The sequence below is a fragment of the Acartia tonsa genome, chromosome 6 (genome assembly GCF_053477335.1).
Source record: "Acartia tonsa isolate MP-2025a chromosome 6, ASM5347733v1, whole genome shotgun sequence".
In the NCBI taxonomy this organism is placed as follows: domain Eukaryota; kingdom Metazoa; phylum Arthropoda; class Copepoda; order Calanoida; family Acartiidae; genus Acartia; species Acartia tonsa.
Window position 1 is genome coordinate 12,433,642 of NC_137265.1, and position 12,084 is coordinate 12,445,725.

A 12,084-nucleotide genomic window follows, 5' to 3' on the forward strand; every position below is an offset into this window, starting at 1 on the left:
ATTTAATTTTAGAGGTTTTGTTTAAACATCCCAAGAAAGTTCCAAAGCTTGTAATGCTTTGAAGTAGCACAAATAAATTTAATTTAACTCTACAATAATTTCAAATTCTTAAATTTTATTTATTAAATTCAACTATTATCTATATTCTATAGTTTTATTATTTCTTCTAGGTTCAGAAACATTTGTAGATTTTATAAGAATTTTCATGTAATGTTTTCTTTAAAAAAGAATTATTAACTTAGATGTACAAATATACAGATTGTTTTTTATATTTCATTATAGCAGTATTATATAAATATTATTAGCTGCTCTTCTGAACTTGTAGAGGCCAGGAATCAGAAGGGATAAGACAATGGACGATAGATAAATGTACCTCCGTAATGATAAACAAAATTTAAACTTTAGATTAGAATTAATAATTCACCAATCAAAATTTCATTAAAGAAAGAACCCAAAGTTTTCAGCCAACGAATAGCATAATGTGATTGTAAAACATTCAATACCAGTGTAATTTCCAGTCCAATGTGTCCCCTCCCCTCCCTGTATGTATATGGAGCTAAAATATTTCCATAAGATCCATAAATTCTTCAAACTTGTATTCACTCTTGAGCGCATACTCTTTCCTCTTCTCAAATAATTTTCTTTCTTCCTCTTTCTTTCTCAGCTCCTCCTCCTGCTCCGCCTTCTCTCTGGCCTCCGCCTCCAGGTCCACGCCTGTTAGATCTGAAAAAATAGATGATTTCCTTTAAAGAACCTGTTGAGCACTGAAATCTTCTTCTCTCTCTTTTTAAAATTAATTGAAAAATAATGGAAAGGAGCTATTTCCTATGCATAGCAGTCGTGACGGGAGGCCTCTAACCATGCGGAGCCTATACCTGTAGGGATACCTAGTTCCCAATATAACCTAAACTAACCTGTTCTAAAGTAATAAACAAATAAATAAACTATCTCCCTAAATGAATTTTAAAATTACAATGTAAAGATTTCACTGAGGCTTACACGAGGCTGACGCGCCGCTGCCGAGCCTTGATTTAAACAATTAATTTCTAAGAGTTTACCAAGAGAGGTGACGTTCTGTTCTTGAGTTAGCATACCATCCTAGAATGTTAAAACATTTAGATATAATTAACTTATCGAACATTTTTAGGGCTGAATTATGGAATCAGAAAATGATTATTTAAATATTGATATTCATTTAGCTTCATAATGTTTGATAATTTGATATATTTAAGCATTCATTTACTGTTAAACCCAACTTATTAGGCATAATCGTCATAGTATCACCATTTATTCATACACACAGACCCTAATATATGATATTAGTGTAGCTATGCTTTTAAAATTATAACACATTGTTTTATAATTTTTCTAAAAATAACATGATATGCATATACTTTAGCTATACTTTTAAAATTACTAGCGGCTGCTCCCTTTGAATCTTGAGGCTTAGTATACCACAGGAAAGATAAGAAAATAGCTTAAACCTAAGCTATAGGTATAATCTAAAAATAATATAGCCTAAACCATCCTAGAACCTTTGTGAAGCTGTCCTAAAATGAATTGACCCAGCCGTTAATGAAATCTTAAGCTTCAGACAAAAAAACAAACAAAAAAGAATCCTTATGTATAAGAAATATTGAATTACAAATTTATAGATACCTTTTCTAGGAAAGTTGTTGTCAGGCTTTTCATTTTTCCATCCAGAACTACCAGCTGGCTACGACCAGACCTATATTGAATCATTTGTATTATTTTCGAATATATAAACAGTGTTACTAAAAAATCTCAGCATTTTCTGGATTTAGGAAACAACGAAAAGAAGTATGAAAAAATGTAGGTCCATTTTCTTTAAAAATATGCATAAAATTTATTTCATAACAGGCGTTTTTATTATCTTTATAAACTTTTTCTCTAAAACCTAAAACCTTTTCTTAAGTTAAGGTCCGTCTATACGCATAACTCTTTTTCTATCAATTTCAAACTTCCTGATGCTTCCTGTAACATTTAGGCACAATTTTAAAGCGTACGATTTCTAAATCAATATACCAAAGTCTGTAAGTCTATTTAAAACATGTTGATTTTAAACTTTTTTGACAACAATTTTTCATATGCCATGATTATCCTATTCATCTGATTTTTGGAATAGTAATTTCTTTAAACCTTAGTTCTTCAAAGTGGGAGGTAACTTGGGTTATCATTTTGGCGCTCACTGCAAACTGATCTAAACATTAAAATCGCATTTAAACTAAACTTTATTTATGCAACACATCGTAAAATTGACGACCTTTCCATTTGCCCCCCAAATATTATTTTAGATTTATTTCGCTTCTTCGTTATACCTTATTTCTGGCTTAAAATATTTCTTAAATCATTTATTTTTTCTTAGTGTCACATACGTTGCTCAAGTCAAAACTACATTAAATATGTAAAAAGTATTTGTTTTTTTGGTGATGTTTGGAAGAGGAAATATCTTTTTAAAATAGAAGATTTCTCTATTAGACAATTGAGACAGTGATTTAAAGGGATAAGAATATTGCCGATAGATTAATGTACTTCTCCAATGATGAAACGTTTGGGCACTCAACTTAATGACCTAATCAATCAAAATTCAATAAAAGTACCCAAAGTCATTAAGCCAACGAATGAGAAAACGTTCTTATAAAACTTTGGGGACTAGTGTACAGCCCAATGTCCCCTCACTTACTGCAATTGAGCAATTATTACTTGAGCCGTTTTTAAAATCTTAAGTAAAACATCACCTTATTACTCAACTTAGTGTATATTCTAAGTAAACTTAGCATTAAAAAACTTACTTCTTGGATTAAAAGAACTTCGCTCTTCCCCTGAAATCATAATATTTATTTATCGCATCGTATTATAAACAGTTTTCCGCGGATATTAAAAAATATAAGAAAAAAAACAGTTTGGTTTGACCCAAGGGGCTAGAGGCCCGGGCTACTAAAACTGGTATTAAGTTATTGATTTTTACTTCAATCATCACCATCGCCATTTATCTCTTCTTTCCAGAGCATAGGCCACGCACAATGGTTCTCCAATTATCTTTGAATTGGGCCTCAGTAGAGGCTGCACTGAAAGATGAAAAATTCTTAACTCTCAGTTCCTCAAGGAATTCCCTCCTCCAGGTTGTTTTTGGTCTACCTGGTTTCCTTTTTCCTGTGAAGGGGTCCCAAGTCAAGGCTTGATTGGTTAAATCATCATGCCCTTTCCTTAGAGTGTGCCCCAACCATCTCCATTTTCTCTGTTTTATTGTCAGTTTGATGTCTGACATATCACTGCGCTCTAAAAGCTCAGCATTTGTGATCTTGTTTGGCCAAAAGATCTTGTGGATTCTCCTAAGACATTTGTTGACATATGTCTGTAGCTTGGAGACCACTGCTGTGTTTAGGAACCAAGTTTCGGCCCCATACAGCAAGACAGAGAGAACATTTGACTTGAAAAGTCTTAACTTGGTCTTTATGGAGATGTTGTTGGAATTCCAAATTTTGTTCAAGCTGGCAAAGGCTGTTCTAGATTTGTTAATTCTAGCTTTAACATCTGTCAAAGTGCCTCCAGCTTCATCAATTTTACTTCCAAGATACTCAAAGCAGTTAACATTCTCAAGAATTTGGTTTCCAATAGTTATTGGTTCTTGGGAGTTTGCATTTAATCTGAGTATTTTAGTTTTTGGAACATTTATTTCAAGTCCAACTTTCTTGGAAGTTTCAGCTATCATGTTAGTCCTTCGTTGCATTTGACTTCTATTGCTTGTTAACAAAGCAATATCATCAGCAAAGTCCAGATCTCCCAAATATTTGGGATTGCCAAATAACTGCCAGCGAATGCCATCATTGTCCACAGTTCTTCATGATCCAGTCAATGGCAAGGAGGAAAAGGAAGGGAGAGAGAAGGCATCCTTGTCTGACACCTGTTACAATCTCAAAAAACCTTTATACATAACATTTCCACCTTCTTTATGATAGATAGCTTTAATGATATTGATTATCTTTTCTGGAATGCCATAGTGTCGGCAGATCTTCCAGAGAGATTTCCTGTCTAACGAATCAAATGCTTTTTTGTAGTCAATAAAGTTTACAAAAAGCTCAGAGTTCCATTCCTTGGATTGCTCTATGATGATTCTTAGAGAGGTTATCTGATCAATAGTGGAACGGTTTGGTCTAAATCCAGCCTGATTAGGTCTTAGCTTTTCATTAACCTTCTTCTTTATTCTATTAAGAAGAATTTTACTAAGGATACGGCCAGGTACTGAAAGAAGCATTATCCCTCTGTAGTTTCCACATTGGGTCAAGTCTCCTTTTTTGGCCAGTATTGAGATATGTCCATTTTTCCAGTCTTCTGGGCATAACTCATCATTCCATATCTTAGTGATCAAAGATAGGAATGCCTCAGCAGATGTGTCTAGGTCTGCTTTCATGACCTCAGCTGGGATGTTATCAGGTCCAGCGGCCTTGTTATTTTTCAAACTTTTAATGGCCTCTTTGATTTCTAATAGATTTGGCGCTCGACAGTCAATGTCAAGTGCATCTGAGGGTGGAATCTCAGTTTCTTCCTCTGGAACTGGAAGATTCAGCAGTTCAGTGAAATGCTCTGCCCATCTATTTAGAATATCCTCATCAGTTTTAAGGAGTGAACCATCCTTGTCCCTGATGTGTGATCCTGATTTGTGTACTTTACCTGCAATGCTCTTAGTAATCTCATAGACATCTTTCATTCTATTTTGATTAGCAGCATTTTCTGCTTGCAAGGCAAGGTTTTCCAAGTGTTCTTTTTTGTCAATTCTGACACTTTTTTGGATTTCCCTGCTGAGCCTCTTATACAATTCTTTATCTTCTGGAGAGTTTCTGGAGAGTGTCTTTTGTCTTACCTCTCTTCTTTGATCCATGAGATCAATGGATCTTTGAGTGATCCACGGCTTTTGGTTAGCCTTTTTGAAACCTAATTTTTCTTGGCTAGTATCATTAAAAACTTTTTTGATACCTTGCCAAATATCTTCAACTCCATCCTCCTCTTGAAGAGTCAGCAACTCAAATCTATTCTTTAGAGTGAGCTTAAACTCTTGTAACTTTTCAGAATTTTGAAGGGTTGTTAAATTATATTTCTTTCTGGGGTTAGGCTTTGTGTCCTGCTTTTTAAATCTAAGCCGAACTTTAGAAGATAGAAGATAATTGTCTGAATTAACATCAGGTCCTCTTTCAACCCTGATATCAAGGAGAGAACCTTTAAAGCGTCTAGATATACATATGTGGTCTATCTGGTTAAAGGTTCTTTGATCTGGTGATCTCCAGGTGGCAGTATGAATCTTTTTGTGTTTAAAGATGGTTCCACCAATGACAAGTTTGTTTTCTGTACAAAAACTTACAAGTCTATCACCATTGTCATTTTCCTTGCCATTACTTAAGCCTAGGCCATATCTGCCCATGACTTCTTCTAAATTCTCATTATTACTCCCTACTTGAGCATTGAAATCTCCTAGGAGCATGGTCAGATCCTTTTCTTTATGACCATTTTTAAATACAGAGTCAAGCTGGTCATAAAATTCGTTTTTGACCTCTGTATTTGCTTGTTCTGTAGGAGCCTATGCTACTATAATTCTCAGTTTGTTGTTTTTAACTGAGGATTTGAAATAAGCCTCCATAATTCTAGGACCATGGGGTTGCCAACTGATCATGGCCTGCTCTGCTTGCTTGGTCAGCATAAGAGCCACCCCTTGATTATGGCCTAGATCCTTATTCATATGACCTGAGTATAGTATTTTCAAGCCAGAATGATGTTTAAACTCTCCATTGTTTGTCCACCTTGATTCGGTGATAGCCAGGATGTCAACCTTGGCTTTTAGCATTTCGCGGCAAATGTTTTCTGTCTGGCCTGACTGAAACATTGTTCGAACACTCCAGGTGCAAATTTTTGCTGGTCTGCGGAAATTCAGAATCATCCGCCTGACTGGTCCGTTAGCGGTTTCCCAGCCAAACATCATATTGTTGTTTCCAACCTCTACTTCGTTCCCGAGCCCAAAGTTAAATTGATTATTACTTTGTGCGGGTTGAACATAAGCAGGTTTTTTTTAGGGAAGGATTGTTAGCCCCACCCAAACCCCCTGGACTGGGGGAAGTGACCAGAATTCAGTCTGGCATCTACCCTGGGACCTTTCCAGCACAATTTTTACTTCAATAGTCGTGGAAAATTGTTTGTAATACGCTGTTATACATGATGTTTCAGAATGGCTGAGAACCGGTTCTAATCCAACGGATGGTTTCAAGAACAAGGACAATAATTAGGTTCATAAGAGGCGCAGCGCTTAACAACTTAATAACAGGATGAATGAAAAAATAACAGTAAACTGTAATTTATAAAAAGAATCATAAATTAAAAAGGATAATATAAAAGATATTTAATTAAGCTGAAAATAAGAATTATCAAATGAATTGTTACCGTCTTTCATTCTTCGATAAAACTGTTTCTTTTTTAACTCCATTAATCGTTCCCTGAAATCGATATATATATGAATATGTTTAGAGACACTAGAAGGTCATTCCACGCTTTAAAGTAATACATTATTGAATATATTTTTAAACCTAGGGAAGAAACTGAAACGATAATCTGTAGTCGTGTGGCTGTGCCCCTAGGATCTAGATACAGAATACAGTCAAATCTCATTTTCTTCTCTCTTCTCTCTCTCTTTTTCTCTTTTTTTCTCTGTCTGTCTCTGTCTCTCTGTCTGTCTCTGTCCGTCTCTTTGTCTCTGTTTGTCTGTCTGTCTCTCTCTGTCTGTCTGTCTCTGTCTCTCTCTTTGTCTCTGTCTGTCTGTCTGTCTGTCTCTCTCAGTCTGTCTGTCTGTCTCTCTCTGTCTGTCTGTCTCTCTCTGTCTGTCTGTCTCTCTCTCTGTCTGTCTGTCTCTCTCTCTCTCTCCATCTGTCTCTCTCTCTGTCTCTCTCCATCTGTCTCTCTTTCTTTCACTTCTCTCTCTTTCACTTTTTCTCTCTCTCTCTCTTTTCTCTTTTTCTCTGTCTGTCACTGTCTCTCTGTCTGTCTCTGTCTCTCTTTCTCTCTTTGTCTCTCTTACCCACTCTCTCTCTGTTAAGATATCCTACCTGGTTGCTTCTTGTTGTTTTTTAATTATCTCCTTTTCTTCTCTCTCCTCTTCCCCCTTTCTCCTTATCTCTCTCCCTCTCTCTATTTCTTTTTCTCTCTCTCTCTCTCTCTCTCTCTCTCTCTTTGTTCAGATATCCTACCTGGTTGCTTCTTGTTGTTTTTTAATTATCTCCTTTTCTTCTCTCTCCTCCTCTCTTTCTTTCTCTCTTTCTCTCTCTCTCTCTCTTTTTCTCTGTCTGTCTCTGTCTCTCTGTCTCTGTCTGTCTGTCTGTCTCTCTCTCACTCCCTCTCTCTCTGTTAAGATATCCTACCTGGTTGCTTCTTGTTGTTTTCTAATTATCTCCTTTTCTTCTCTCTCCTTTCTCTCCTCCTCCTCCTTTCTCCTTCTCTCCAGCCTCTCTGCATCCTTTCTCTCTCTCTCCTAACATTATCTCATTCTATTCATTTATAGCGAAGCTAATCTATAATATGAAATGTCCGTCTGTATGCCAAAACATGATTTTTCGGCTCTTATTTATGGTATAACAGTGAAAATTTCCTTACCATATGATTTGGTTCAATAGTCCATCTGTTATGCTACAAAAGACATAAAAATAATATTCCATTCTCAAAAAGCGCAATAATTGGATTGAGTAAATATTAATTTTTTAGGTTTGAGGTTTTTTTTTCAAGCATTGTAATTATAATGTTCTTTTTTTTACCATGGGAAAATGTTTAGAGCGTGGGAACCATTTATTTTGATTTCATTGAGCTATTTACTAAAACAAAAGTTTATGTGGTAACCGCCTCGGTTAAATGGCCGTTACCCAAGTTCAAATGACTACGGCAGTGCGAACAGACGTGGACACGTATAATTATAGAGAAGCTGGGCTTCTCTAGCTATCACTAAATAACAAACAAAGTCTATTCAGATGTTACTTTATTCAGGGTCTAAAGGTTACTACTTTATAATACAACAAATAATAAATACACAGATTGGAATAATTAATACTAAAGCAAAATCAATATAACTATACATACATTAATCAAAATAGGCAATAATGATCCCCCATCCCTGGAAAGGGGTGGGGGAACCAAACAATGCAGCTTAGCCATAATGCGGCTGTCAAATCTATCATTAATTTTAAAGCATGGGGAGGGGTCAGGTGGACCCCCTTCCCCGGTACTCGGGGGAGGGCCCTCGGCCCTCCTCCGAACCAAGGTCAGGGTTGCCACACAACATGGCTCAGGGTCGCCGAATACCACATTTACATCAAAAGGTATCAAATGATATTCATTAATGCTAAACTAGCGGATTCGCCCCCCGCCTCTAGGGGCTGTGCCCCAAGAGGAAATTAGAATAAAATGATGTGAGTTGGGAATCATTACATCTTCTATTGCTTACCCAGCTGCCAATTTTCGCGAATAAATAACGAATTCGCAAAATATATGTAAAAAAAATATTAGGGGGGGGATTTTTTATTTTTGGGGGGTTGGGGGTGTCCCACCATAGGCGTCCAAGGGGGGGGGTAATGGGCCATTTGGCACCCCCAAAATTTTGTGAACAATACCCCCCCAAAAAAAAATTACCCCTACCTTGGGGGTGCCGTAGGCACCCCCAACGATTTTGGGGGGGGTATTTACCCCCCCAAACCATTTTGGGGGGGGGGGGTAATTACCCCCCCCCAAAATAAATGTTCTTTAAAAAAAATTTTACTGAAATTTTTTTTTTGGGGGGGGGAGGGAGTAATCCCCGCCTTCCCCCCCCCCCCCTAAAAAAAGTCATAGTGTGACTCGAGCCTTGAGGTGTAATATATTTTATGTTCCTCGTTTGGTCTCCTAATAGTTAATGAAAAGTATATCCTAAATGGCTTTTGATAGTTTATTTTAGGATAGGTTATATTGGTTTAGGTGATTGCCCCACATGGTTAAGCAATTGGCCCCCCGCAGGGGCTAGAAATAGGAGAGAAGCTTGTGTGAAAAAAACGAAGAAACGCCCCTTAGAGCGTTGCCACAAAAGGGACTATACCCCAATATAGTCCAACCAGTTAAAACAGTTCTTAACCATGATAACAAAAAATTTAATAGTTTGATCATGTTTTATTTGCTTGGGCCTTTATAAGGGCTAAAACCATCCCGGGGATCTATGATGTAATTGTAAAGCACTGAAGATTCCATAAAATAGATACCTAAATAAATTAAATATTTCATTAAATAATGAAAAAGAATTTCTATAGGCGATTTCTTTTGGGAGGATGTCAGGGTGTCTCAAAACTAGTTATAAAACTTACCAGGACCTATAAGACGCTTCACTTTAATGTATAATCATATTAGTTCATTGGTTAGTGAGTTAATTATTGTATTTTTATGTTCTAAAGAATGAGATACTACTATATAAAAATGCATGGACATATATCTTTTTAACTCTTATTTTATACATCTTAATTGGAACTGATGATCTATTTTTATAGAGAAACATATGTATTCCGCAAATAAATAGTTAAAAAAATTAAATGTGTTTATACATATAATAATAATATATATTTGAATAGTAGTGGCGCCCTTAGCATCTAAGAACTCGTGTTTTCTAAAGGGTAAAAAGGGAGGAGAAAAATAGCCTAAAACCACTCAAAGGATTGACCTATAATAGTGTGGAACCATCATGGGATCTATGTGAAGCTTTCCTAAAAAGGAGAACTCAGTATTAAAAGTAATGAAATCTGAAGCTATAGTCAAATAAACCTTACTTACTACTTTATGTTATAGGATAGTACTTATTAACTTAATAGATTAGGTAGGTGCTTTTTTTACATAATTAAATTACCCCCCCCAAAAATTTTACCCCCGGGGTAAATTAGTTTGGGGGGGGTAATTACCCCCCCCAACAGATTTGGGGGGAGTATTTACCCCCCCCAACAGACTTTAGGGGGGGTAATTACCCCCCCCAATCAAATTTTACCCCCGGGGTAAAAATTTTGGGGGGGGTTAAAAAAAAATTTCGGCGCGCTTCGCGCGCCATTTTACCCCCCCCAAACACGAATTACCCCCCCCCTAAAATTTTTTACCCCCCCCCCAAAAAAAAGGCTTGGACGCCTCTGTGTCCCACCCTTCTAGAAAATAGCCTAAAACCACCACAGGACCAGTAGGTATATTCCCTAAAGAGTAGAATCCAATAGGTTAAGTGGTTCCCAAGATCTTAAGGGACGGACGGACGGACAGACATCATTCTACTTTGTATTATAGATAACTCATTCACATAAAAAGGTTACGCATTTCTCTATTTCATGAACTTTCTCTCTTTTTCTCTTACTTTTTTATGACCAATGCACATCTGCTCTTATGTATAATTACAAGAAATTTACAATAGCAGTGAATAGAATAAATAGAATGATTTTAACTTCCTTTTGTTCTACACAGGGGCATCTTGTTGGATGCTTTTCTCCGGGGTAATCCTCACCTATTAAATATTATTTACCCTATCAATACTTGGTGAAGATGAGTAAAGTCCCTCGACATATTATGACGTCATATGATAGAATGACCAATGAGAGGCCAGCATAAATTTTACCATTGGTCAATTACAGTGTAATTGACTATTCTATCGCATGACGTCATAATCTGTGGAGGGACTTTAATCATCGTCATACTTGGTATCTTTCTTAGCTTAGATTGTATAGATTGTTTGGTTCCATGTGATTCCATGTGATTCCATGTGATTCCATGTGTTGCAGGTTTAACCCAACTGAGAGGGAGAAATTTTGTAATTGTAAAAAAAATGGCAGGTTTTGAGTAGTAAAAACTAAAAGTTGTCACAAATTATGTTTAGGTTAGGTTATATTTAGTAATTAAAAGCTCAGTAGTGTTAGGGCACCGAATGTATTGGTCACGCCCAGAGGTGAATTCTTAAAAAACTTTTGCCCTACTAAAATCAGTTTGCCCCACTAAAATCAGTGAGGTAAACTAAAAATTTAAAGGGGATAATTTTGCCTCACTAAAATTCTAGTGAGGCAAACTGATTTTAGTGGGGCAAAAGTTTTTTTAAGAATTCACCTCAGGAATGTTAAAACCTATACAAAAATGATTCTCCTTTACCATCCTATTAGTAAACTCACCCCAAGAATAACTTACATTTTCTTCTTCTTACTTTTACATTTCAAACTAAAATGGAAATTGGAGGTTCAATCATCGCCAACTCCAAACTGGCTTTTTTTTCTCTCAAGAGCCCCTAGAAGCCTCTAGGGGCGTATGATAAAGATTGTAAAGATGTTTACCTGTAAATCCGCCAATACAAACTCTTTGTGATTGAATCCTGTGGGTTTGACGGAAGAAAGCTTCATAGGTTGACTCGATTTTCTCTAAATTTTTCCATACCTGGCCCATATCTGCCTAGAGAATACAAAACTGAGGTGAATTCTTAAAAAACTTTTTGGTTCACTGCCTCACTAAAATTTGTGAGGCTCGCTAAATTTTTTTGTGAAAAATCCTCCAAAATCGCATAAAAATCTACAAAATTAAATAAAATCATTAACATAAGATTTTGTTTAATTTTTGCAGATTCTTAATGCGATTTTGGAGGATTTTTCACAAAAATGATTAACGAGCCTCGCTAATTTTAGTGAGGCAGTGAGCCAAAAAAGTTTTTTTAAGAATTCACCTCTGTTTAGTAACGAAGCTAATCCATACTTCTCTTTGTCTGTTTGTATGCCAGTCAGTCTGACAGCTAATAATTCTACGGAGGAAAAGTGATTTTCTCGTCTGCTGTTTAAGATAGACTGATGATTGATTTTCTTTATTCTCTCTTCTTCTCATTTTTATGAACATTTTGCTCTATTATTCACTTTGTTCGTGTGTCAATTCATGATGATTTTTGTTGCTTTGCTACCTATAGATATTGTCATCTTTGTATAATTACAAAAAATCAAATTTAAATGAGTAATTAATGATTCCTAAAACTTGCTCTTGGTTACCTTAACAGTAATAACAAGGAAGGAAAATTAA

At 36.1% G+C, this 12,084-nt stretch overlaps 1 protein-coding gene across 1 annotated transcript in view; it reads right to left on the reverse strand.

Moving 5' to 3' along the window:
• Positions 1–491: 491 nt before the first annotated feature.
• Positions 492–12,084, reverse strand: part of LOC145322968 (uncharacterized) — a 51,196-nt gene continuing 39,603 nt past the window's right edge. Inside the window, exons 2-10 of the mRNA XM_080165357.1 lie at positions 11,358–11,472; positions 10,485–10,543; positions 7,419–7,525; positions 6,448–6,500; positions 2,814–2,843; positions 2,161–2,221; positions 1,660–1,729; positions 1,059–1,098; positions 492–723 (exon numbers count right to left, since the gene is read on the reverse strand). Of these exons, the coding sequence (XP_080021483.1) occupies positions 557–723; positions 1,059–1,098; positions 1,660–1,729; positions 2,161–2,221; positions 2,814–2,843; positions 6,448–6,500; positions 7,419–7,525; positions 10,485–10,543; positions 11,358–11,472 (702 nt within the window). The 3' untranslated portion in view covers positions 492–556. The remainder of the gene's footprint in view (positions 724–1,058; positions 1,099–1,659; positions 1,730–2,160; positions 2,222–2,813; positions 2,844–6,447; positions 6,501–7,418; positions 7,526–10,484; positions 10,544–11,357; positions 11,473–12,084) is intronic.